The 27,592-nt window shown below is 50.1% G+C and overlaps 1 protein-coding gene across 2 annotated transcripts in view; it reads right to left on the minus strand.

The window, feature by feature from the left end:
- Window positions 1-2,758: 2,758 nt before the first annotated feature.
- Nacc2 (NACC family member 2) overlaps window positions 2,759-27,592 on the minus strand; it is a 68,967-nt gene continuing 44,133 nt past the window's right edge. For both annotated transcript variants that reach the window (XM_057755261.1, XM_057755260.1), the window contains exons 3-6: window positions 11,111-11,275; window positions 9,231-9,336; window positions 8,599-8,696; window positions 2,759-7,531 (exon numbers count right to left, since the gene is read on the minus strand). In XM_057755261.1, coding sequence (XP_057611244.1) covers window positions 7,020-7,531; window positions 8,599-8,696; window positions 9,231-9,336; window positions 11,111-11,275 — 881 coding nt within the window. In that variant the 3' untranslated portion in view covers window positions 2,759-7,019. The remainder of the gene's footprint in view (window positions 7,532-8,598; window positions 8,697-9,230; window positions 9,337-11,110; window positions 11,276-27,592) is intronic.

The following is a 27,592-nucleotide window of genomic DNA, read 5'->3' on the forward strand; positions in this document are numbered from 1 at the left end:
TTTCTGTTCCTGAGGCATCGCAGGATGGAACCACATACCCACTAGAAATCCCCCACATAGAAATCCCCCACATAGAAATCCCATCTCCTGCTCCTCACCCTGTTCTGTCCCAACCCTGCCCAGATGGAACCACATACCCACTAGAAATCCCCCACATAGAAATCCCCCACATAGAAATCCCGTCTCCTGCTCCTCATCCTGTTCTGTCCCAACCCTGCCCAGACAGCTGCCCTGGTCCCTGAGGAGGCAGTCTGCTTTGCTAGAATTCTGTCTTTATCCTGTCCGTCTATCACTTAAGGATCCAGGAAGACTGGTACCAGCTTCTTGGCTCAGGGATGCAGAGTTTAAAGGTGGGAAGGGGATCTGCCTCAGTGACTCTGCTGGCTCTGACTGAACCCCCCAACCTCCAAGTCACCCAGTCACTGAGCCCCTCCAACCCAGCAAGGGGCCTGCTGTATCTCCTTCTGGGTCTGGTCTCTTTGGTCCCCTCCTAGCTCTACCCCGCTCCCTAAGGACAATGTGGTAGTATTATACTTCTGTAGGGGCAGAGACTGCTTCTTCAGGCCTCCCTGATGCCAGCTCTAAGTCCTTGAATCCACCCCTTAGCCCTTCTACAGAAGCCTGCGGGATCCAGATCTTTGGGGGTTGGAGGCTGGATCCTTAGAGCAAAGAGGACAGGGCAGGCCTGCCCCTCCTACTGCTGTAGAGCTCCGCCCTGGCTCTGAAGCTCCCACGTCCTAACTGCATAAAAGGGGGTCCTGGCTTTAAGCTGCTATGCGTGCGGTCCTTGCTGCCTTCCTCTCCTCTGTGTGGGTCCCTTAACAAGTGGCCCATGATCTTCCACAGGCAGAGTCGTGAGAGCCAAAACAGAATACTTCCACTTTGGTAGGGCCAGCTCTGTACAAAGTCACATTCAGGTCCCTCTTAGACTGGCAGGGAGGGGGCTGGTCCACCTATGAGCAATGCAGGAGTATGTGGCTTGAACAAGTCTATCATGTACCCACACGCACACCCTCTGCAGGCCTCCCTGGGCCAGCAGCCGTTTCCTACTAGATCATAAAAGCTGGACAAAGCCAGGGGCCTGCTGATGCAGCATCTTCCTCCTTACCACAGGACAAAGGGATGAAGGGGCTGTGTTCAAACGCAATATGCTGACACAAATTTTCTGAACATAGCTAGATTTTGTCAGAGGCTCCAAGATCACAGGGTCATGGCAGGGGCAGGTCGGAGGATGTATCACTGGTGGCAACTTCACAGCTTTCTCGGAAAGCCAGGATGACTCTGGCACTTGGCATGTGCTGAGTGGTCAATTCCAGAGTTCCTGATAAGACAGAACCTGTCTCACACCAATACTCCCTGACACACATGAGGTCATCTGGCACTATTTATCCTGGCTGCTGGGGGCCTTGGCATCGCTTCTGGGTGAGGGTCTTGGGCCCTTCTGGGTATGCAGCCATGGTGCATGGCTAAGAATCCACCAGCCCAAGTGGATGAAGGGTTAGGTGGTGGTAGTAGCAGCAAGGGTGGGGAGTTTAGAGCCGGAGGGGAAAGTGTCTCTAACGGCCCCCTCCTAGAAATGGGCATGCATCCACTGACTCCAGTCCAAGCTGGGCCTGGTGGTAGGATGTGAAAGGGGATCTGGCTCAGTGCTTGCCTCTCAACACCTGTGACCTTGTCCCTTGGGCATTTTGATGGGGACAGGGTGTGATGCTGTGGCTCCTACAGAGAAGATGGCTCTGGGTGACCCTCCCTCAGACCCTCTTGACTACTGTCCATCCCTTTTTTTACTGGGGGGTGGGGGGCGCTTGAGACAGGGTTTCTCTGTGTACTAGAACTGGCTGTTCTGGAACTCAGTTTGTAAGAACAGGCTGAACTTGAACTCAGAGAGATCTGCCTGCTTTTGCCTCCCAAGCTGAGATTAAAGGCATGGGCCACTACACCTGGCTCTAATGTTCATCCTTTCTAAGAAGAGGGTGATCGTACTGTGTTGGACAGGGGTCTAGGATACCTTCTTCTGGGGACATACACATGGGGACATACTCATCAGCTCCTGATGAGACAAAAAACAGGTGTACTAGAGAATCTACCCCAAACTCCAAAAAGCAGGTGGTTCTGAAGCCTATAAAGAGGGAGCTAGAGATGGGGATGGGCTCCTGTCAGGTGACCAGAAGTGGTCCTGGGGAAACATGCATAGGCTGCAAAAGCATGGAGCCTGCCATGCAGGGCCTGGGTTTTGGGGGTGGTCATCCTTTAGTGGGATGCACGTAGCCAGGGTTCAAGGTAAGACCTCAGATGCTGCTTCCAGGACCCCCTTCAGAGGTCATATTAGAGCCGGATAGATGCCTCCCCTCCTCACCCCACTCAGAGCCCAAAAGGATAAGGCAGTGAGGAACAGAAAGAACAGCTGCCAGACCCAAACCCCAGAGCCCCCGGCTCAGCCTGGATAAGCTCCACCCACATGTAGTTGCCCCTCTGCCCACTTGGGGGCAGGCCTGGCCAAGGGGAGGGGACAGAGGGAGCCACACATCCAGAAGAGGACAGGTGGACCAGGTGAAGAGGAAGAGCCACTTTGTTGACAATAAATTAAATATAACCATGACTCAGGCTGGGCAGTGGCCCACTCCTGTAATCTCTCAAACGGGGACTTTTAGGCCAGGTAACCCATGTTCTTCCACAGCCAAACCTCTTCCCGAATTGTTCCCAGTACCCTCACCACAATCCCACTGGACAAACAACGTCCCAGAAAGCTGGATTTGAATTGACTTTATTATTCTGTAAATGTGAATTTTACAAAGCGCTTTACAATTAATGATGACATCCTTTTGTTTGTCATGGACTTCCACCTCTGAAAGAGCTCTGAGCGCAGGCTCGGAGCCCTCGGCTTTCCCTGGTCAGCTTGCCCACAATTGCCGTGTTTTAGTTATTGATACAATGTTGTCAGCCATGGCTACAAAGTAACAGTCTTTTCGCTACAGGGTCACAGCACAGAAAGAGAGAGAGGAGGATGCTGGAGGGACAAAATAAAGGCCTCCTCCTCCCCTGAACAAAAGAAAGCCAAGATGTGGCATCTGCTCTAGCTCGGTGGTTCTGTGAAGCCCTCCTGAGAGGTAGGGGAGCAACTGATTTTATTAACTTATTTTCTAACAGTCATGAGTTAGGATACTACTTCAACCCCTAGACAGTGCCTTCAAAACAACCCTCTCTTGGGCCCTTTTCTCCAAACATCCCACCAAAGGGACGAATGTTCTCCTTGCACCCAGAACGTTCAAGTAAAAAATATTTATACATTTTATACTTTCTTTTTGTCTGCTAAAAATAGTATTGCAAATTTTGGCTTCCTTTGACATAAAAATCACAATTGTGTGCAAAACGCTTGCAATGAGGTGACTGATGGGACGCAAGCAGAGGCTACTCAATCAGAATGCTTTCGATCCTGCATCCTTTTCCTTTCCTGGGACAACAAAACAAACAAAAGCAAACACCTTTGCCATTTCTAAAACACTGTATCAAGCCCTTATTCCAGCAGCACAGGCCAAGCTGGCTGAATCATGCAGAACCACACAGCAGCACCATTCGAAGCAGTGGTTAAAGCTGAGATGTCACATGCTCACCGTTCCAATTCGGGATCCACAGCAAGCAGATCCTAACAGGCTCTCTCGAATTTTCAGCTGGTCGGTGGGCCACCTGCCCTTCCCACTTCACCTTTGGGAAACCCAAGCAGGGCACAATAGGGTGAGGCGGGGCAGCACTGGACTTAGGAGGTTCCTGCTGTTGAACCAGGTAGCACCAGGCACCCCAGAGTCCCCTGGAGGGGACAGGCCCTGCCAGCTTGCCAGTCCCTAACAGGCCCTTCCTTCCACCTTCCTCTTGGTTCTAAATAAATGCCACACAGCTAGTTTTCCTGGAGGCCCAGACCTGCAGTCACACCATGCAGGACCCTTAGGGTCTCCTTTCGATTGCCTTTCACACACCGCTGCATCCACATTCAAGGGCAAAGTAAGACACCAAATCAGACGCTAGCTGAAGCAACTGGTATAGAAAACAAGACAGAATTCAAGTACTGAGTCGGCCAGGCAGGCAGGTAGCCCCTCCAAGCTCACAGTATCAGCCCTGTCTCTGGTCCCTTGCCCTGGGCCCCGCTAAGCTCATCCCGGCTGCCTCAGGGACGGCTGTTTGCTCTGGGAGGGCAGAGGAGGGGTGGCTGGATTCAGCCCCACCCCAGCGGCTCCAACACAATCCAGTCCCAACTGTCCTCATGGCAAAGATGCTGATGTAGCAATAGTTTCTACAATAGACTCTACATAGTATATGCATATTGCTAGTAGTCAAGCTGGGAACAGAGGTGCAGACATCTGACGAATACTGAGAGGATCTCATCTATAGGGTCTGGACAAGCCAGGGACACGTGGCAGGACAAGACAGGCCCGATTCTGGAATTAGTCATCTTGTAAACAAAGGAGGGGAGTCTGGTTTTTAAAATTGGTTTTCCTTGGAAAAAAAAATAATCAAAAGATGCTAAGGCACTCTGGAAGGCCCCTTGGAGCCCAGGCCTGCCACCCGCCTGCCTTGCAGTACATTCAGGATGCAGAGGGAGTGCCCCCCCAGCAGGTACAGTCATTGGCCATGCATGTCTGCAAACGCTCCCCACCACGTCCACCACGGGACACATTAGTGCAAAACGCTCTGCCTGGCCCACCCGGGGCACAGGGAGAGCTCAGAATCCATTCACATTTAATTAATATTATTGAAGTTTTACCTATAGTTCTTGCCTTCCTTACCCAGAACAAAACAGATGGCAATTATAAACATTAAAGGACAGAGGTTGAGGACATTGTGCTAGCCCGAGCAGTGGTCAGGCATTCTGTGCGGCCACCGTCTCCTCCAATGGCCAGCGGCACCCTCCCCATGCTGGCCCAGGGAGGGGACCATGCCCATATTGGAGTGGAGGGATGAGAGAGAGCCCTTCTGCCACCAGCCAAAACAGGTGGGTCTGTCTCCCAAAGGTCCCCAGGGATGGTCAAATTAAAGTGCAAATTTGGGTGGGGAAAGCAGATAAAGGAATATTCCAGAGGCGAAGGGCACAGCCCCCCACCCCCCAATCCTGCCATACCCTCCACAGTTCTATGGTCTTCTCCCAGCACCAGGAGGGTTTGGTCCAAGTCACTAAACGGCTGGCTGGGACTGCAAGCTACCTAGGACTACGATGGGAATGGGGGAGGTGAGATCCATCTCTGGGTGGCTAGTTCCAGAGTCGGATACTAGCTAGCCTCCGTACTTACCCCAGGAGCAGGGAGAGGGGCTCAGGTCAGTTCCCACAGTGCCTTCCCTGATGCCCCGTTCCCTTTCCCCAACCACAGGTCTTTCAGAAGAGGGGAAGACATGTACTTAGATAGTCAGCACAGTGCGTGGGCTACCTGGGAGGCCGCTCCAAGGCAGGGCAGCGCCAGCAAAAATAATAAACTAAAGAGGGGGGACACACAGAAGGACTAAACTGGACCTCAGGCTCTCCTACCATGGCCCTCCAGATGGGGAGAGGCTACCCAGTCTATGGGCATACGGCGGGGGGGGGGGGTCATAGTGCAGCAAATTCAAGATGTATAGAGGGATGGGAACACTAGACCTTTCTTTCAGGTTTGGAATCGTGGGTGTCCTTGGGCACTTCAGGAGCTGCTAGCCTTTGCAGGTGAGCAGGCAGTCCCTGGACACAAGTCCAAAAAGAGACACTTGGGTACGTGGTCTCAAGAGCATATCCCACACTTAGAAAGGAAAAGATACTAACTACTCCCCAAAGTTCCTCCCTCAGGCACCACCCTCAGGATTTTCTAACTTTCTGGTCCCCAATGAGATCCACATCTGCCTACTACCCCAGCCCAGGCCTATGCCTGCCACCAACAACACAGGCACCCACAATGAGCGATAAGCCCACCCCGAGCAGTGGAGTCCTGCTAGCTAGGCCTGACTTGTACACGCTTGCTGTTCTTTCCTGGGCCCCCTCTACCTCCACTGGGAGGCCAAGATGGAGGTCCATGAGTGTGTATTCACCCAAATCTGTGGTAGGCTGGGGATAGATATACTTTAGTCCCTCACTGATTTTTTTTTTGCTCTGTTGGGTCTGAAAGTTTCCAAACCACAAACAAAATAGATCCGAACTAAACAAAAACAGCAAACAAGCAAAATCCCAGAGTGGCTAGGGAGGCAGAGGGTGGTGAGGGCAGCCATGGCCAGGGGCATGGAGACCCTGGGGGGGTCAGCAGGCCAGCCGCTGGGGGTCTAGGTGGAGCTCAGTGAGGACAGGGGTATGGGGAGAGAACGCCTCGTCCTTCCCCTACTCCCAGGTGACCAGCCACAGCCACTGCTGCAGGGCCATCACTGGTTTCTGTGCACGTGCGCGCATATACACACACTCAGTCTCTCTCTCTCTCTCTCTCTCTCTCTCTCTCTCTCTCTCTCTCTCTCACACACACACACACACACACACACAACGACTCACTCTCTCACTCTCACACACACAGGTGGCTTCTTGGGAGGAAGGAAAACAGGAGAAATCTGGTCTCTGGAGGCCCAGCACTGCCCCACTGGGGGTCCTTATGGGTAAGAAATGGAGTGTCATGTCTCTGCCCCCCCACCTACAGGCCACTACTACCCCAGTTTCCGCTTTCAGAGAGGAATAGGAAGGGTAGATGAGGCAGGGTCAGGGCCGGACATCAGGGACCTGGTGGCCTCTTCTACCTCCCCAAGAAGGGGGAGGGAGCACTACCACGGGAGACTGAGCTGAGGAATATCAAAAAGTTGCCCTGGGACCTTCCTCCCAGAGCTCGGCCAGTGGCCTAAATGTTTACAGTATAATGAGTGTGTTTGTTTCCTTCATCCATTTTAAATACAGGCAGAATAAAAATCACATTTTTGTCAGGCAGCAGTAGCAGTTCAGTAGGTAAGTGGCTTGATCACATTTGTTTGTATTAGTAACGCATGCAAGCAGCTTTAGTACTCGGTCCCTTGTGAGTCGGCCTTGCCGGCCCTTACAAGGTCCCTGCATAGGTGCCCTCTGGCCTTCTCGTTGCTGTGGCCACCGGTGTCTGAGGCCTGCTGGAGCTGGTGTTGCCCTGCTCAAAGGCCTGAGAGGGGCTCTGGCCATCAGCAGGCAGTGGCTCGGGGGCAGCCACCTCCTGGATAACTGAGCCTGACCCATCCGCCTCCTCACTAGCCTCGAAGGCAGGGTTGGCTGAGGCGCTCAAATCCGCATTCACAGCGTCAGTTCTCAGAGCCACGATGGTGGCGGCGTCACTTCGTCGCTCGGCATAGATGCGCTGCTCGAACACCTGCGAAGCAGCCGGCGGGAACTCGGGGTCCAGGGGCAGGCTGGCGGCTGAGGCGCCCATGACGGTGCGGTACATCTCCACACCCTCCGGCAGCATGGACTTGATCTTCGGTAGCCAGCGCTTGCGCACACGGCGAGCATTGGTACACATGTCTGCCGCAATCACGTTCATCTCGCTCTCCTTGAAGCTGGGGGCGAAGTTCTGACAGTACACTGCAGGGAGAGGCGGAAGGACGTGTAAGAGTGGCTTCTCCCCTCACTGCTCAGCCCACTGCTGCCCAAGTGTCCACGGAAGTAAGGTGGCCAGGGCTGGCCTGTCTGTACTCTAGGTTCCCACTGAGACCCCTCGATTTGAGCTTTGGGATGATGTCTATGGCAGGTTATTCAGCTTGGGTGCCCACCAGGTTTGGACCTGTATCTAACTTCTCTGGTCTTCCCACCTTCACCTGCAAATCGGGACAAGTAGAAAGAGGGTCCTCCCCACATGAGGAGCTGGTTTGCCAATGCCCTGGTTTCAGACACAAACAAAAGGAAGGTGGGTGTCATCTTCAATTATACAAAACAACAGCCTTCCTCTGTTTCCTAGCAGGAGCTGGAGACCAAGGTCAGGCCCAGGTCCCCACAGAGCAGGAACAGGTCCCTAAAAGCCCAGCATCTTTGGGTCCTGTTGTCACCTCCATTCCTCAAGACTGCAATTACCCACTGCTAAGACTCTTCCTCTAGAAAACAGAATTAGTATCACAGAGAGAATTTCTAAGCAAGACAATAAGATGTTTCTTCCACAGGCGGCTGTGCTCTGGGCCAGTCTCTGTGTGTGTTGGGTAGCACGGTTTCTTCTGCATCTGAGGGTACGGGGCTGGGCGGTGGCTTGCCACAGAGATGGACTGGGCTCCGCCCCACCACGCAGGAGCGGGAGGGAGGCAGGAGCCGGCCGAACAGATGGCAAAGGCTCAAAATAACCTCAACATGTAAATAAGGGGTTTTGTTCAAAAAGGAAAATTAGATCTATTTCACATATTAAAATAGTTTCGCAGCTGAATTCATCACACTTGGAAACCTACCAAGGACGTTAACACCTCGAGACGAGTTTTGCTTGCTGCTCTTTTCTCCCTCCTGGTCCCAGTCCCAGTGCCACAGGCCAAAGCAAGCATTCGAGACAGGAGCCCATGGCCCAGAATAACCCTGGGGCCCAACTTAGCCTGCCTGAGGTTGGGATCTCAATTCTAGATGGGATCCTGCAGGTTCCCAGACCTCGCGGTTACCCGGCGCCACCCACTCACGTTTCACAGCGTTCAGGACTCGGCTGTCCAGTGGCTTTCGGCTCGGGTCACTGGTGGACGAGCGTATGCCAGTGCCACAGCTGTTGGCCAGTGTGTTCCTGGAGGAGGGATGAAAAAAAGAGGCAGGGTTGGTTCAGAAGTGACCTAAGGAATGGGGCCCTCCACCCACACACCGCGTGAAAAAGCCAAAATCACCACACCGCCCCTGTGTCTCCTTTGAACAAGTGTGCATGTCTTCTGAGTCAAGGCCAATGTGGGGAGAAGGCCCAGCCTTTCTGTGTAAGGGAGAGCGGGCAACCTGAGCGACTAGCTCTGGCACTGGCCATGAGACACCCAGCGCCTCCTGAGTGCGTTGCTTTTCCTTGGGGAAGGGACTCTGTTGCCCCACGCACATGGTGGTGCATATGTGGCTTCTCACTTTGGGGAGGGGGACACAGCCGGTCTTTCTCCAGGCTGAGCCCTGGCATAGAGGATGTGCTATCTTTCTGGAGCTTTTCCAGGGCATCTCTAGGTCAAATGTCCACATTAGTGTTAGGAATGAATGCAACGTTGTGAAAGCTCCAAGCTTTGATGACCAGAAGCTCACAGCTAGAGGAACCTCTAGAATCTTCTGCCGCCCCCTACACACCTACCTGTCAAAGAAGGTGGCCAGGAGCCTCCTCAGCAGGACCTTGTGCTTCACCCCTGCGCACAGGTGGCAGTTCATGAGCTGGCCACGTGTGATATAGACCCCGGAGCCTAAAGCCAGCAAACATCAATGTATGAGGTCTTTAGCATTATAGACCAAACCTGGCCTCATGTCTTCTAAGGGAATGCTAGGGTGATAAAAAAACTGCAGGGGAGCCTAAGGAGGGACGGAAGGTGAAAAGGGGTCTCCAAAAAGAAATCTCAGTTCTGCCCTGCTGGAGGATACTAGGGTTGGAGGGTGCTAAGGCCAAACTCTTCCCAACTTACACCATCAACTGAAATCTAGCAGGGCTGGGAATGCTGTAACAGACCCATAGCTCCAATGTCTCCTAAACTCCCAGCTTCCCTTTTTTTCTCTCTCTCTTTTTTTTTTTTTTTTTTTTTTTTGTTTTATTTTCTCAAAACAGGGTTTCTCTTGTAACAGCTCTGGAGACCAGGCTGGCCTCAAACTCACAGAGATCCGCCTGCCTCTGCCTCCCGAGTGCGGGATTAAAGGCGTGCGCCACTATCTCATCTTATTTCTGATGAAGCATGCAGGAGCTAAACCTTTTTTGTTTCAAGACAAACTCTTAATGTATAGTTTAGGCTTGCCTCCAAGTCTCAATTCCCCTGCTTCAGCCTTTCAAGTACTTGGTTACAGGTGTGCATACTGCACCAAGTTCCCAGACCTTCCTCCCAATGGCTCTGCTGTCTATTAGGTCTTGGCAGAAAGAAGAGCCTAGGTCGCTGGGCAGTGGTGATGCAGGTCTTTAATCCCAGCACTCAGAAGGCAGAGGCAGGCGGATCTCTGTGATTTCGAGGCCAGCCTGGTCTACAAGAGCTAGTTCCAGGACAGGCTCCAAAGCCACAGAGAAACCCTGTCTGGGGAGCGGGGGGAGAAGAAAAGCCTAGATGAGGAAAGAAACCTGCAGTCACCTAAGGAACAATTCTACCCTCTTAAATGGCTTCACAGCAATCTGAGAGACTGTCTCTAGCTCCGAGAGAATTTATCATATTCCAGGACTTGGTTGGAGCAGTCCCACATTGCCTACCGGAGAACTGGTAATAAAGTCTCTAAGGCAGTGGTTTCCAGGAGAGGGGACAACTGGACAGAATCTGGAGTTCCTGTACTACTAAAACTGGACCTCAAGATGCTGCCAGGATGTAGCAGTAGGGGGTATCAGGCAGAAACAGGAGTGGGTGGCTCAGGCAGGGCTGAGGAATCTGTCCAACTTGCTAGGTGCTTCCCAAGTAAACAAAAAGAGCAATTAAAGACCAGATACGGTGGCTCACACCTTTAATCCCATCACTCATGAGACAGTAGCAGGAGGATCTCTTATGAGTCGAAGCCAGCCTCAAGGCAATTACAGCAAACAGCGTGGGGACCAATGGGGTGCCACCTACTTGGATCTTGTTGGATACTGCCTTACAACATGCAAGGACCCCAACACTACAGGGATGGATGATGTTTCTGAAAAGGTGCTTTCCTTGAGGGCTTCTGGAATCCACTCTGGACTGAGATACCATTCAGACAGACTGGACAGTGGGTTAGGAGAGACACTGGTAAACATGACTTCTTCTGTTACCTAATTTAAAATGCACCATGGATATAGCCCCTGCCAATCAGGAGCCTGGCCAGCTCAGGGGACTCAATTAAAATGCTAAATTAATTCAATTGAATAACTCCTCTTAATAACACATTCTTCTAAAAAGAAATCAGAAGAAATTTAAGATGTTCTTTTTGTCTTTCTTTTTGACTGGTGACGAGTGAGTGCATTGTTCACAGCTGAGAAATAATGGCTAGGACATTTGCATACAGTGACGATGATGAGCGGGGCCACCTCACCTGCTACAAGCTCCAGTTTCTCTCCAGGGTCACCCTCCGAGTAGAGCTTTGGGTGGCAGCGGTACCCGATCTGGCTGATGAGGCTGGCAGGCAGCGCTACCAGGTCGCGACGGATGAGGACACAGGAGCGACTTTCCAGGGGCACGGGCTCTGGCTTCTCTTGTACTAAGGCAAAGAACTAATCCAATTAGGTGGGAGTCTGCGGGTGAACCTGGGTTGCTCTGCACCTGCCTACCACATCCCCCAAGGCCCAGGTTAGAAACACTTCACATCAGTCTGAGGCTAACCTAAACCCAGGGCGGCCAGCCCTCCACACTATACACGCAGTGTGCCCACCTCCAATCCAGCCCTGGCCTGCAATGATGCCTGATAGCATAAATGGGAAGACAGCCAGTGAGGAACGCCTGCCTAGGCCTGGCAACAGGCTGCAGAGGGTGAGAGGTGGTTCCCACAGTGTCCACCCAGTTGGTTATTGGTTAGGTGGGAAGGAGGGCTGGGAGGGTGGCATAGGGCATGTTCTGGAAGCAGGATACAGACAACATGACCAGAAGAGACCTTGAAGCTGCAGGCGGAGTTTGAACTCAGCAGTCTGCACCTTTCAGAGAGTAAGGCTGCCAGGAAAACCCATGGAAGACACAGGCAGGGAGGGAAACAGAACAGGGCCCCAGGCTCTCTTCAGAGTGGCTTCAGGCAAGAGGTAACCAGACACGACTAGTTCTACTTGGCAGGTGAGGGGATGAGTATCTTAGCACATTCGGGGACATGGCCTCTTGGACTATTTTGGCCTGGCACAAGAAAGTGCTCCTAAATATTTGTCAAAAGCAAAGACAGACAGTCCGGCATCCCTGTTGTCTGAGAATGTTCTGGCAAACCGTGTCTCCTCTGCACCTGCAGCTCTGAGGCTGCACCCATGATGCAGGTCCACAGGTGAGTGCAGGACACCAGTTAGCCAGCATCAGCATCCAACAGGCAGGAAGTACCGTCTCTTACAAGTCACAGAGGGCTCGGGCCAAGGCTTCTTATGAAGGACTACTTGCTGGGCACCCTATGCTACAAGACACAGGAGGCCCGGTGGTCCTAACCCCAATCCTGTAGTCTCAGTTCCTCCATTTCCCCACTGCCCCTCCAGCCCCTTTTCCCAGGAGGCCTTGCACTTGGGCTAATCTTTTGGCTAATCCTTGGTCCGTGTCCATGTACCCATGGGCCACACAGACTGGCATTAACACGTACTCCACCTTGCTCAGAGAGAGGCCACAGGTGCCATATTACTCTCTCCCGTGTTCTTAGCACACAGGTTAGGTCCTTAGAAGGCCACCTGTTCCCGGCCAGCTGTTCTCTGCTGTGTGTTTCTATATATGTGTATGTATGTGTTTGTATATGTGTGCATCTGTGTGCGTTTATGCATGCGTGCTTGTGTATCTGAGTGTCTGTATCTATGAATGTATAAGTCTGTATGTGTTCATGTCTGTATCTGTGTCTGTGTGGTGCAGGCAGGACTTGGCCCTAAGACAGCTAGAATCTGTTGGCCCCACAGGCTTAGAGCCTAGCAGGCTCAATGCAGGTGGCTCAGACTTCGACCTTGCCCTGAGACAGCTCCAAGATCAGACACAGGTATACCTGGTTGTTCCAGATAGGCTAGCTTCCTGTCCCTCCTTACAATGACCACACAGTAGGGATGCTCAGCGCTTCTCAGCAGGGGGCCACTGTGCAGGGGCCCCATGAGGACAGATGGCACAGGAAGGATGTGCAAGTCATTTTGACACACTGTTCCCGAGAGAGATGTTGGGACATCCATCCCTAAGGGCCAACATCTGGATTCTGAAGTGACCACCCACACCCTAAGGAACTGTCAATCACTACGCAGGAGGGGTTCGAGAACAGAAGACAGGGTGGGAAGCCTATGTGAGGCTCAACCCTGTCCCCAGCATCTGAAGCTGCAGAGCAGAGTCCCCAGGATGCCTCAGGCCCACTGCTGCAGCTCTGGATAGCGTCTCCACCTGCGTCTGAGGAAGTCTCAAAGCCGGCAGACAGTCAGTGAGGACAAAAGCCAGAAAAATGGAAGTTGCTGAGAGGCAGACCCCTGCCTGGTACCAACTGCTGGTCAGGCTGGCCAGGTGGCATTTCCCAACCAGCGGAGAATCGTTACAGCCCGGAATTACCCAGAGACTGAGGGAACACATCAAACAATCCGGATGGTATTTTAAAACATAATTATCCGCCCCTCGCCCCCCGCGCCCCGCCCGCTGTGATTACACATGCAAACGAGCAGCGCCAACGCTGTGCGCTGTGCGTGGCATTTACATAAAGAGTGTTCACCAACAGAAATAATTCTCCGTCCTCAGCCAGCGCTCTCTTGAGATGTTTTTCTCAACAGCAGAAGTTGTTTGCGCTCCACATGCACACCCTCCCCAGCCTGGCTCCCCAAGAGCCAGAGACTGTCAGCCCAGAGCCCCAAAAAACCTCTTCTATTTCTGCCCTGCCAAGTGCTGGATGCTGTCGTCTCTAAAAATACACTAAACCGAGCCTTAGCTCATTGGCGAAGGTACTCTGAACTCCTTCGGGTGCCTCTGCCCCTGCCCCAGGTCCCCATGGGGTGGCTTTAGTCACCACTCTGGCTACAGCGTTAAGAGGCAGCTAGGTGTTAAGGGAAACTCCAGAGACTTACTCCCACAGGAGACTGGACCTTTATTCCCAGGAGACCTCAACGGGCACTGAGTCAGGGCTGGTACTTGTTCCAGGTGTGCTGGGACTCCGACATCCCTGTTTGCCCCACTCCCTACCCCCACACCGAGGATTGTGAGCTGAGGAGAGCCTGTGATGACATGAAGTTCCCTGCATCTTGATCTCCGGTACCGGGAGACTTAAGTCTCCTATCATGTGGGACTGGTTCCAGTGGTACCAATGTCACTTTTCCATACCCCAGACCAGGTGACAAGGCTCTGGTTTCTAGGGCTGAGCATCCTAGGGAGAGCATGCTGAGGCATAGTTAGCGACCTCGATGAAGAGGTGACTCAACAGTGAAGTGTAGCCTTCCTGGTCACAGCAGGAAGACCTGTTATGGTGGTGCCTCCTTTCCCCAAGACCATTAACCCACCCCCTTTAGGTCACACCACAGAAGCCAATTGGATACTAGTGGTCACATGGTATGTGGGCTACATTCCAGGGCTCTTAACATGGTCACCCAGGGGGCTGCTAAGTCTCTGAGGCCCAGAGGCACCAAGTCTGGGTGGTAGACAGGCAGGGACCCAATTGTCCAAGAAGGGCTCAGAGCACAGAAGGTCAAACCTGTAGGATTTCACTTTTGTGAGGTTCCCAGGTGTAAACCATATGTAACCAAGAGGTAAACTATTTTGAGTGGGGAATCCACGTCAGTTTGGGAAGTTGTCAGAAGTTCTATGGATAGGATGTTAGTGATGGCTGAACAATGTGCATATGTTAATGTCACTGAACAGCACACTGAAAACGACTGCAAAATGCTACCTTATATTATAGGTATAAGCACATTTAAAAGAGGAAGAGGCTGGGCATTGTGGCTCAGGCCTAGAATCCTAGCACTTGGCAGACAGGAAGATAAGAGTTCAAGGTCATCCTCGTGAGACCCTGTCTTACCACGTTCAGCTGGGATGAGGCCCTGCAAAAGGAGAGAGCAGGAGAGGGGGAGGGAACAGTCCGTTTCCCTCCCAGGAGTCTGCCCACAGGAGACTATCCAGCAGTAGCTCCCCTACTGTTCACTGATATCCTTGGGGTGAAGCATGCCAACAGCTCCATTTCTGGGAACCCCATCAAGAAGTCTCAAGCCGATATGAACAGCTGACAGTGAGTAAGTGGCCACTCCGGTCAGAGCTGCAGAGGCCTGGGGATTCCTACCTATTTCACAGACTAGTTGTACACACCACCCCCTCAAAATACAGAATCAGAAAACGAACCCTAGTTCTTAATTGTTAGTAGAAAAAAAATGATCCCATGATGAGAGAAAAATGCCAACACTAGAAGACTCCCGGTAAGGCTGCAGTCATCGAGACCGCATGGTACAGACAGACAGACAGACAGACAGACAGACAGACAGACACTCATCCCAGAGTGCTGGCTTATACTGGTGTGAGCCAGTCAGCAGAGCTGGCTGACTTTTAGGCCCTTTACAGTCACCCCACACCAAAACCAGGGCCACTCTCATTCGGACCCTCATTCCTCTAATGCAGAAGTGACTCTGGAGACTTTTAGAAGTAAACAGCAAGAAAAACCTGTTCTTGGATTTGGGTAAGAGTTCTGACATGATCCCGACAGCACAAACCCTGAAGCAACCAGAAATGTCAGTTCTTCAAAGTGAAAAAAATAAACAAAAAACAAAAAAAACAGAAACAAGCAAACACTTAGGCGAAAGTAACAAAATAAGTGGCTACGGTGGGAAGGACAAAGAAACCCTCTCAAAACCCAACTTTTAAAAACAACAACAACAGCAAAACGAGGGCTGGAGATGGTTCAGTGTTAAGAGCACTGACCGGCTGCTCTTCTAGAGTTCCCGAGTTCAATTCCCAGCACACATGGAGGCTCAGAACTGTAGTCCCATGAGTTCCAAGGCCCCCGTCTGGTGTACAGATGTACATACAGACAAAAGTGCCCGCACGCATAAATAAATAAATCTTTAAGAACAAACCAACTGAACGTCTGTTTAAAACATGGGCAGACATGGAGAAGATTTATAGATGAGAATGTGCACTGGTAAAGTGCTTGCTCAACATTCAGCCAAGAAACGAAACTGAAGCCGGGTAATGGTGGCGCACGCCTTTAATCCCAGCACCGAGGAGGCAGAGACAGGTGGATCTGTGAGTTCGAGGCCAGCCTGGTCTACAAGAGCTAGGACAGACTCCAAGGCTACAGAGAAACCCTGCCTTGAAAAACTATTAAACAAAAAAGAAATGGAACTGAAACCACAATAGAATATCATCCTGTTCTTTGAAGTCAGGACCTAGAACCAGTTACAAGGTGGAACATGGCATCCCTGCGCTGTCGGTGAGAGCGCACATGAGAGCTACCTTGAAAAGCAGTCCCATGGCTTGGCACAAATCAGAGTCTGGTAGTGAAAGGGTTACACTCATGAAGGACATCCACCTGAACACAGTAGCCTTGTGTCTCAGAACAGGTTTATAGGGATGAAGAGCAGGAAGTTTGGAGGAGGTGAGCAGACACTAGACCTCAGTGATTGATGGCTGGAAATCAGGGTATGGGAGGTACTACCTGTGCACCCAGACAAGAGGAACCCCACATATGCCCTGATCTTCCACAGAGGATTGTGTCTCACCCCCAAACACACACTTGCTGCCTAACTAACACCACCCAGCCCTGACTCAGGAACTTCTGATGGCCAGGGCCTAGGCCAGCTGAATGTCTGTAAGGTCTCCTTCCTCTGGGTGCTGAGGGTGGGCTCCATGACTCCATTGGCTCTGCTGGCTGGCCCAGCCAGCTGCACACTCAGCACCACTGGCTAGTCGGTGGCCCGTCATCCTGTAAGGGCCCCACACACTCGGGCTTCACCAGTACAGGCTTTTCCTGAAGCAGTGTCCCTCCACAGCTTCCAGAGTAAATAATAAACTCTAATTGCCAGACATGCCCAACATTACCTGGACATACCCATTTCAGGGATGCCAAAATGTGGGCCAAATCCATCCCAGATCCAAGGTAATATGGCAAGTTGGATACACAAAAACACAAGCTGGGTAGGGAAACCCAGAAAGGACAGCGGATGTGGGACCAGGGGATGTACACATATTCGTAGCTGATGTGGGCTCCTAGGGGTAGGACAGAGGGGCCTGTGGTCTCTGGACTCACTATGTTCCGCTGCCAGAGAGACTTAAGCAGTAAGGGTACACACTCAACAGCACCCACAAGGGGTGTCATGTCAGACCCAGTGACCAGACTTCTGGATCTAAATACCCTCCTGGGCTCTGTTTTGAAGACCACTGTGGCTCCCATGAAGTGACCTGGTACCCCATGTTTATTGGCTGGTGTAGCCTTCATACCCACGGTCCCCGCCAATGTTCCCCCTAAAAGCCAAGCTTGTCCATTCCTTCTTGCTATCCTGCTATGAATTTTTCCACTTCACCCAATGACACCTCAGAGACACACAATACCACCCTCACACAGGATAGGGTGTGTCTTCCTTGACAAGTGGCATAGAGAGAACAGGCCATGGTCACACAAAGGGCATAGACCAAAGTAAAGATTTCTCTGTGTGGCGGTAACCCTAGGACACTTAATGGGCTGGAGAGATGGCTCAGTGGTTAAGAGCATTGCCTGCTCCTCCCAAGGTCCTGAGTTCAATTCCCAGCAACCACATGGTGGCTCACAACCATCTGTAATGAGGTCTGGTGCCCTCTTCTGGCCTTCAGGCATACATGCAGACAGAATATTGCATACATAATAAAAAATAATAATCACTGTGCTTTAAAAAAAAGAAAGAAAAGCCATTAACCTAGAACACTTAATAAGTTAAAGCCAGGCAAAGGGCTTAGCTAATACCTCACACTTATGTACATATACACACATATACCTTGAGCTTGGAAAAACACCTAGAATGGGGTACTTATGGGTACCAAGGAACAGATCAGGAAGTAATTCACCCTGGAGACCTTGCTTCAGCTACAGAGTCACCAGGGCAAGAATTTCTTTGTGGAGAGCAACTGTAAGATCTGTGCTTTAAAAAAAAAAAAAACCTGGGGGGAGGGGTCTTCAGTGGCCAGGATTAGCAGGAGTAGGACTGGGACTCCAGAGAGAAGGACAGAGCGTGGTGGGGCGCGAGGGACAGGGTAGGGAGACTTGGGGAGCCACAGGACTCAGGGGTGGAATTCTGAGCACCATGCTACAGTATCCCTGGGTGTCTCTGTAGAATACTAAACAGCAAGTATGCAGGACAAGACTCCGAAAACAAGAGCCAAGACACGGCGTGGTGGTTTCTGTCCTGGGAGGCAGACTAGATCTCAGAGCCTGCCAAGGCAGTTCCAGCTTCCAGCTGCAACCCAGAGCAGCTATGGTTGAGCCTGGGGCTCAGAACACAGCCTGTGGTGGGCCCACCCAGGGCCTCTCACCACAGTCTGGGAGGACCAGTGCCCAGGCCCTCCTTGGAACAGCTGTTCGGGCTTCTAAAATGTTTTTAAGTAATGCCCAGCTATCAAGGAAACAATACTAGGAAGACCAGAAAACAGCAGCAAAACTATTAGACGCAGACCAAATGAGAAAAAAAAAAAAATCGATTTACAAAAAGACATTAGATCTGACAATTAGCAGATGTAGACTTTAAGATCTCTGCTGTGAACGTGGGAGGGAGTGGGGAATAAAACTGGGAGCCTCAAAGAAGACCAGAATCAATAAGGAAATAAAAGACGACAGTAACTAAAATCCTGAATCCAGAAGGGTGATTTGGGGGAAGAATTACACAGAGCAGATAAGATTCGTGAACTAGAAAATAATTCGATCCTAACACTCAGATGTAGGAAGGAAACGAAAGAAGAAACAAAAGCAGCAGAGAGCAGCGGCTGAAGAGGTCGGTGGTCAAGAGCACTGACTGCTCACACAGGACACCGCTTCAGTTTCCACACCCACATGGCAGCCCACAACCCTCTGTAACTCCAGTTCCGGGGGCGCCCTCTTCTGGCCTCCATGGGCACTGCACACACGTGGTGCACAGACATTCATGCAGGCAAAACACTATTACGCATAAACAATTTTTAATCCTTAAAAAAAAAAAAAAAAAAAAAGGACAGAAACTAGAATAGGAGACACATTGGAGAGCCTGGGCCTCAGGAGCAGGCGGCACTGGTAGCAATTGTGCTCCAGAGGGAAGAAGGAAAGAAGGCCACTGTGCTCGAGCCGAGTGCCAGAGAGCCAACAGTGGTTGGAACACAAGCCCCTTGGAAGGAAAGTGGCCCCGAGCAGGTCGGTCTCTGCCCCCTGCGTGCTGGGATTAAAGGCGTGCACAACAACAAGCTGCTCACAGGATTAAGACACTCCAGGGCGGCGGCAGAGAAAGAGGTGTGGGAGGCTCCTGGGTAGAAATGCTTTGTGATGTAAGTCAGGTGGTAAACGCCCCAAAGTTTGTAAAACACTAATGCAAAGATGCTGAAATCATTTGCCCTTAGAAGGACACCATAAAAACACACAGGTCTTATTCACAGAAAACAGGACACTCGATTAACGCAAAAGGGTAGGAAAAGAACAAATAAAAAGGAAGGAAGGAAGGCACGGCAGGGGTCAGTCGGAATGAACTGAACCCTAACAAGCAGGTTGTTTACAGGAAATGCGAATGGGCCCTGTACTCCAACAACTCAAACCTAGGAGCTGGGGTACTGCCTGACCCTGTGGGTTCCAGCCACCCAGGAGATGGAGGGGAAAGGATGGCCAGCCTGGGCATCCCAGGAATGCCTATGTAACACAGTGAGACCCTGCTTGTCATGAGATAAAAGGCAGCTTGAAAACAAGAGGCAGGTACAGGCACACAGCACATAGAAGAGAGCTGGGTACCATGCAAATGTCAGACCAGAAGGCATCAATAAAAAGAAACACTGCCTGTCTTACAGGAAAACAAGCCTGGGATTAACATGCACCCAGTACAGCCAGGAAGACGGCGGCAGGAACTCAAGAGTCACGCACTGCCTCTGCGCCCGCCCAAGACCAGGCCGACCTGGAAGAACTCCCAGCTCTGCCTTGAGCCTGGGTGCAGCTTATAAGGCAGGCCATGCAACCGCCTCTCAGCACATTTGGAACTAAGTAGGGCAGCAGGCAAGGCTCCACAGACTCCAGAGAGAGGAGGAGGGCAGAGTGCACTCCCGGACCACACAAGACTCAGACGGCTAAGATGAATTTAATTCTGAACGCGCCTGAAAGATCAAGCAAGGTCATAAACCCAAGAGCCATGGAGGCAGGGGTCATGTATCCGAAAAGATATGTATGGATCATAATGAAGACAACAGAGCACAGCAGAATATGCTGTGGTAAGGACCTGGCACCACCTGGCATTCAGGGTAGTGTGGGAACACCGGGCTCCATCCCAAAGCAGGATAGCTCGCTCACAGGCCTAACAGTATGGAGATGATTTTATTATTTATTCTGGGGCTTAAAAATTTTAAATAGTGCAGGCGGATCTCTGTGAGTTCGAGACCAGCCTGGTCTACAAGAGCTAGTTCCAGGACAGGCTCCAAAACCACAGAGAAACCTTGTCTCGAAAAACCAAAAAAAAAAAAAAAAATTTAAATAGTTTGACATGTGTTTTGCCAACATCTATGTCAGTGCATCATGTCAATGCCTGGACCCCTGGAGTTGGAATTATTGATGATTGTGAGCTACCATGTGGATTTTGGGAATTGAACCTGGGTCCTCTAGAATACCCATGGGCTTAACCATTGAGCCATCTCTCTAGTCCCTAATTTTTTGGCTTTGTAAACTGATACTAAAACATACACAATGTAGCAAGCCAGGCATAGAAGTATATGCCTTTAATTCCAACAGGCAAACGGATCTTTGGGAGATCCAGGCCAGCCTGATTTACATAGTGAGTTCCAGATAAGTTAAAACTAAACAATGAGATCCATTCTATCTTAAAAACCCAACCTGGGTCCTCTGGAAGGGCAGCAAGGTTACCGACTGCAGAGCCATCTTTCCACCCCCTTGTTCTTGTGAGCAAGTCTCACTCTGTAGCTCAGGTTGGTCTTGAATTTGAGTGAGACCCCACAGCAAGGGTGATTTCATCCCAGGAATACAAAATTAACAGTACAAGGCAAGCCATGGCATTGCATGTCTTTAATCTGGGGGAAGAGGCACGCAGATCCCTATGAGTTCAAGGCCAGCTTAGTCTACATCGCAAGTTCCTGGACAGCTAGGAGCTATGTAGTGAAACCCTGCCTCAAAAACAATAAAGTAAATAAATTAACAAAATACAGCTGTGTTCTTTGTAAAGATGCTTCATGCATGGAGGTTGCGTACAGGACAGGGCTCCCTTAAGATCGCACTACTCGGTGACACAGTCTGACCTTCATTTTGCAATGTGCCCTCTAGGATGCTCTGGATCTAAGGTTGCCCAGTGCAGGCCAGCATTAAGCAGTGTGATGGTCTGAATGAGAATGTTCCCCAGGCTCAAGTATTTGAACACTTCAGTCTCCAGTTGGTGGCCTTGCAGGAACAGGGGGGCGGGCAGGCTTTAAGGGTCTGTAGCTTTGCCACACTTCCAGCTTCTACATGCTTGTGGTTGAAGATGTGAACTCTTTGTTTCCTGTTCCCATGGCCACCTGCTGCCTGCCATGCTCACCCCCAAGCCCTGCTATAATAGGGTCGACCTCTGGAACTGTAAGTCCACCTTAAGCTACCATGGTATCTTATCACAACAGAAAACTAAGACAATGGTGAGAGGCTATGGTTAGGGAAAACAAAAAGCTTTCGTCAATTTTCAACTTTTTTGGGGGAAAAAAACCTTAAGTCAAGGGGAAAAAAGAGAAATAGCCTTAATTTGATAAAAACAAAACAGCAAAACCACAGCAAGCCTAGAACGGCACCGCACAATGGGTCTGATGTATCAAAAGCTTTTCCTGAATTGAGGAACGAGAAGGAACAAGAAATCCCAGCTAATGCCAAGAGGCAAGAAAGGGATACACACAGGTTATCACTAGAAATAAAACCATTAGTCAGGCGGTGGTGGTGCATGTCTTTAATCCCAGCACTCGGGAGGCAGAGGCAGGTGGATCTCTGTGAGTTTGAGGCCAGCCTGGTCTACAAGAGCTAGTTCCAGGACAGGAACCAAAAGCTACGGAGAAACCCTGTCTTGAAAAACAAAACAACAACAACAAAAAAATAAAATCATGGGCTGGAGCTGGGGCTCAGATGGCAGAGGGCTTGCTTAGCAAGCACAAAGCCTAGTTAGATCTCTATCACCACATAAATCAGGTGTGTGTCTGAAATACCAGCACTTAGGTGAAGGAGAATCACAAGTTTAAGGTCAACCTCAGCTTCACTGTGAGTTCAAGTTTACACGGTAAAAAAGGGGTAAAAAAGGAGGAAAAGAAACAATAAGGAAAAGAGCAAGCTAAATGTGGTGCCATATACCTGCAAATTACCAGAGTTGGGAGGTTGGGGCAGAAGGATTACAAATTAGTTAGCCTGGGATACACACTGAATACTTGTCTTTAAAAAGATTAAAGAAAGTAAATAAATATGTAAACAAGTAAATTTGTGTGTGGCTCAGTGATGGAGTTCTTGCCTACAATCTCCTGGATTGGAGAGAGAGGAAGGGGGGGGGGGGGCAGGCAGGAATGAGTCAGGCTTAGCAGAGGACATGATTATATACAGACAACCCAAAAGACACTTAATGCAGGTAAACCAACAGAGTCAATCAGAAAATGTGTCACCCAATTTGTTTCTATATATTATCAAGAGCAACACACAACTACAGAGAAGCTTAAACATCATGTAATCAAAACAAGAAATGGATTTCCAGGAATAAATGTAATGGAGGATTGCGCGGCACTCTGAGAAAAACTGGGACATCAGATGGCCACAGCTGGATGGAAGGAGTCCATGCGATCCAGAGTCCAGGCTGCCCTTGCGAGAGGCAGCTGGCACCTTGATTGAACAGGACTTGAAAATGAGGCCAAGGTCAGGCCAAGGTCAAGAGTGAAGGGAACAAAAAGCCTGAACTAAGTCCCTACAGTTCACAGAGATCTTACCAGGCACTAACGGAGGGGACACTGGCATGGGGCGGTGTGTAAAATGTCCCTCTCAATAGTAAGTGACAAAGTGGCAGGGAAAGTATGAGCCCAGAACCAGGGTCAGGCCACACTCGAACAGGAATGTACCTTTAAGAGGTAACTTAGAGGCCAGGCTTAGTGGCCTTTAAATTCCAGCATTCAGGGTAGAGCAGGAGGATTTCTGTACATTTGAGGCCAGCATGGTCTATACAGTGAGTTCTAGGAGAGAGGAAACCCCGTCATTAGGAGGATGTGACAGACAGATGACAGACAGACAGACAGAAGGGTTTGGAAACAACAGCTCCAATTCATGAGTTCGTTGTTCATCTCCAACTCCTCCCCTAGGGTCTCACCATATTCCCAGGTTGGTCTGATTGCTAGAAGGGGAGACAGACAGACAGATGACAGACAAATAGAACACTATTATTGAGCAAGCTCAACAGTAATGAATAAACCCAGTCCCAAGATCTTCATTTCTAGATATTCCTTGAGCATGGCTCAGTGGGCACACCACTTAAGAGTTACAAGAAGAGCAGGGTGGTGGTGACGCACGCCTTTAATCCCAGCACTCGGGAGGCAGAGGCAGGCGGATCTCTGTGAGTTCCGAGGCCAGCCTGGTCTACAGAACGAGTTCCAGGACAGGCTCCAAAGCTACAGAGAAACCCTGTCTCGAAAAAACCAAAGAGTTACAAGAAGAAAAGAGGGGAGGAAAGGGAGAGGGAATGGAGAGAGAGGAAAAGAACAGAGAAACAGAGAAGAAGGGAGGAAGAAAGGGAAGCTGGTCCCCACTGAAAGTTAAAAACAACTAAGTCTTGGATAGCTATCAGGAGAGATAAAATGAACCTGGAATGTTCTTACTGAATATAAAGTAGTAAGAAAATGCTTTTTAAAAATACAGTAATTAGCCAGGCACAGTAGTTCCTGTCTTTAGTTCTATCACTGACTCGGAAGGCAGATACAAGCTGATCTCCAGAGAGAGATCCAGGCCAGCCAGGACTACACAGGGAAACCCTGTCTCAAAACCACCCCACACACAATAGAAATGTATATGATAAATCACAGCAACAGTTAAAGGAAGAGAATAATCAGCAGGCAATGTCAGTAGGAAGGAAACTCTACCATACCGGCTGCTGGCTATAACTTTAGGTGTTGTGGTGTTAGCAGTCACTCCTGCAACAAAGAAAAGCAACCTGTGCCCAGCACCACCACAAAAAGGGGGGCTGCCTAGACACGGGAGACCTGCTGTGTCCTCAAGCACGGACACTGGCTTCTCCTGGCAAAGCCCTTCTCAAAACTACCCTAGGCAATGTCAAAAGGTCAATAGTACTGTTAAACTGGTGTTCGAACCCCCTACTCACCAGGGGGAGCAGCAGGACCCTGTGGAACTGCAGAGTCCCCACCCACCCTGGAGGATGGTGCCTGGTAGACAGACAGACTGTGAAGCCAGTCAGGACTGACGTAATAACCTGGTGATGCTGATGCCTGGGTGTGTGTGTGTGTGCTGCACCTGCAGACCCAAGACCAGACCACAGAGCCGGAGGACAGAAAGCTCGACGGACGTGCTGACCGTGGAAGGAAGGAAACTGTTTGAGGCATGGTATCTGTAGCTCACACAGAATGCTTTGGAAAAACTACATGTGCAGTGAGAAGAACGAGGGGACACACATGACAAACGGGGGCTGCAACCGTGCGAAGGGCGTAAGGATGCAGCTCTGAGACCTCATCTTTCGACTTTTAGACAAGTTTAAAATAACTTCAAATTAAAGCACTTTTATTCTTTATACATGAGAGGGTATCTCATATTAAGGTGGAAAGGTTCTTCAAACAGTACATAAAAGCTGTGGTTGATTTTGAAATTTTAACTAACTTTATATCAAAATTACATTTTGTGGGTGCAGCTCAATGGGAAAGTGCTTGCTTATTAGCACGTTTGGGACCCTGGGTTCCTAATACTGGAAACAGAGAAGAAAAGGGGGAGAAAGGGGACAAAAAGGGAAGGAAGGAGGGAGGGGAGGAATTGAAGAATAGAGGTTTATAACATGCATGTCTGAAAGGCTGGGAATGGTAGCACATGCCTAAAATCCCGAGCACTTAGGGGGTAAAGGCAGGAGGATCAGGAGTTCAAGGGCATCCTTGCCTGTATAGGAAGTTTGAGGTCAACCTGAGCTATAAGAGATGCCATCAGAAACCAATCAACCAACCAAACAACGAACATTTACACAAGAAATGTCTGATGAAAGATGCTAGGTCAGCAAAACATGGTGGTGCATGCCTTCCAAGCCAGTAGAAGCAAGCAGGTCTCTATGAGTTAGAGGCCAGCCTGGTCTACATAGCGAGTTCCAGGACAGTAAGGGATATATGGTGAGACCCATCTTAGAGAGAGAGAGAGAGAAAGAGAGAGAGAAAGAGAGAGAGAGAGAGAGAGAGAGAGAGAGAGAGAGAGAGAGAGAGAGAGAGAGAGAGAAAAGGAAGCTGACTCAGAGGCTGGGAAATAAATGAAAACTGGTAAGTCACTCCACAGAGAGGAGAAAGAAAAAAAGGGACAAGTTGGGCACAGTGGCTCATGCCTGTTATGTAGCATTCGAAAGGCTGGAGCAGGAAGACTGGCCGCAAGCTCTCTACACAGCCTGAGCTACATAGTGAGTTCTAGGCCAACCTGGAGTGAAAGTCTATCTCAACAATAACAACAAAAAAATGGGACAAAATATTTAATATCCACTTCTCCAACTATGCTTGACTGCTGGAAATGTGACTCCCCCAAAGAGGCTCCGCATGTCACAGACACCCAACACCAACAAAGTCTAGCATCCACTTAAATTGAAAGTTGTAGCCAGTGGTAGCGGTGCACGCCTTTAATCCCAGCCCTTGGGAGGCAGAGGTAGGTGAATCTCTGAGTTCCGAGGCCACCCTGATCTACAGAGTGAGTTCAAGGACAGTCAGGGCTACACAGTGAAACCCTGTCTCAAAAACAAAACAAAGCCAACAAAAATGATGTGAAGAACCACAGAAAGGAGAAATCCACCAATGAGAGCCAGGAGTGGCAAGATGCTGACATTTGCAGACGAGGGTTTAACTGCTTAGGCTAAGCATGACCAGTGCACTAGAAACAAAAGAGGGAGGTATTCCAGAGGATAAGATGGAGCTGTAGCCGGGCGGTGGTGGCGCACGCCTTTAATCCCAGCACTCGGGAGGCAGAGGCAGGCGGATCTCTGGGAGTTCGAGGCCAGCCTGGTCTACAAGAGCTAGTTCAGGGACGGGCACCAAAGCTACAGAGAAACCCTGTCTCGAAAAACCAAAAAAAAAAAAAAAAAAATGGAGCTGTAGACATGAAGACCCATGGGCGTGAGTAACTAATCTTACCTAAAGGCTAGAAGGAAAAAAATCTAAATAGTTAATAAATGAGCAAACAGGGCTTGCAGGATTGTCACAGCGGTCTCTGGAGGGCAGGAGACGCAGAATGTAGCCTGGAAAGACAAGCAGAGCAGGGTGGCTAAGAACACACACTTCTTGTGCAAGACAAAAGCGCCAAAACCAGGTCTGGCCAACCTCGGCTATCACCTCCTTCGAGGTGACGTCACTGCCTTCGAAAACCAAGGCACTGGCAAACTATACAGAAAACACTTTTTTTTAATTAAATTTTAATTAATTTATTTATTAAAGATTTCTGCCTCCTCCCCGCCACAGCCTCCCATTTCCCTCCCCCTCCCCCAAACAAGTCCCCCTCCCTCGTCAGCCCTAAGAGCAATCAGGGTTCCCTGCCCTGTGGGAAGTCCAAGGACCACCCACCTCCATCCAGGTCTATTAAGGTGAGCATCCACACTGCCTAGGCTCAGAAAACCCTTTTAAATACTGTATACAAACCAGACCTCAGTGAGGTACAACTTTCATTATTTACTTGTTTTGAGACAGGGTTTCTCTCCTAGCCCTGGCTATTCTGGAACTCACTAAGTAGGTCAGACTGGCCTTCAACTCAGAGATCCTCCTACCAAAGACTACAAGTATGTGCCACCATACAGGTAATCTAAAGATAATTTCGAATTTTTCAGAATTCATCACTGGTTAAACAGAACCAAAGATCAATCCTCCAGCAGAAAGAAAATAGTGTCAGACAGAAACGCTAATCTTTCCCAAGGATGAGGACAGGAGGGAACACCGGGCAAAAACAAAGCCGTGTCCACTCACCCCTTCAAAATCCTAATGCCATTTATGGAGCAGCAGACACACGAACTGAGGACTCAGTGTGACGAAAGGAGACTTGCTTAGGCATAAAAAGAACAAACCTTCAGACACATGTGATCAAACCTCAACCAGGTATGGTTCTAAGGGCACACGCCACTTAACTGAACCTCAACTGTGTGATAGCTCTAAAGGTACGGGTTGCTTAGGGTCCCATTTATACGACCCAAAACAGGCTCGTGGTTGCCAAGAGATGAAAGGAAAGAGCTGCCTTTGAGGGGCCAAGAGAGCTGGACCAGAAGGGATATCCACCTGATCTCCACTGTGAGACTCCACTGCAGGCGGGCTCCCAGGACTCCTGGTATCTATCTGCTTGGCCTCAGAGAGTAGCTTTTATTCATACGAATGCCAAAAGTTACTAAACAGGGGAAGGATAAATTGTAACCAGCCACGTAAGGTAAAAATAACCTATTTCAAGACTCACTGCTCAGAGAACGGAAAGGCTGTGTGACCACAAAGGCACAAACGAGACGATGCGGGGAGAAGACGAGGAGGTGAGCGGTGCAAGAGGGGGGCAGAG

This window comes from Chionomys nivalis, chromosome 22 (assembly GCF_950005125.1).
Source record: "Chionomys nivalis chromosome 22, mChiNiv1.1, whole genome shotgun sequence".
Taxonomy (NCBI): Eukaryota; Metazoa; Chordata; class Mammalia; order Rodentia; family Cricetidae; genus Chionomys; species Chionomys nivalis.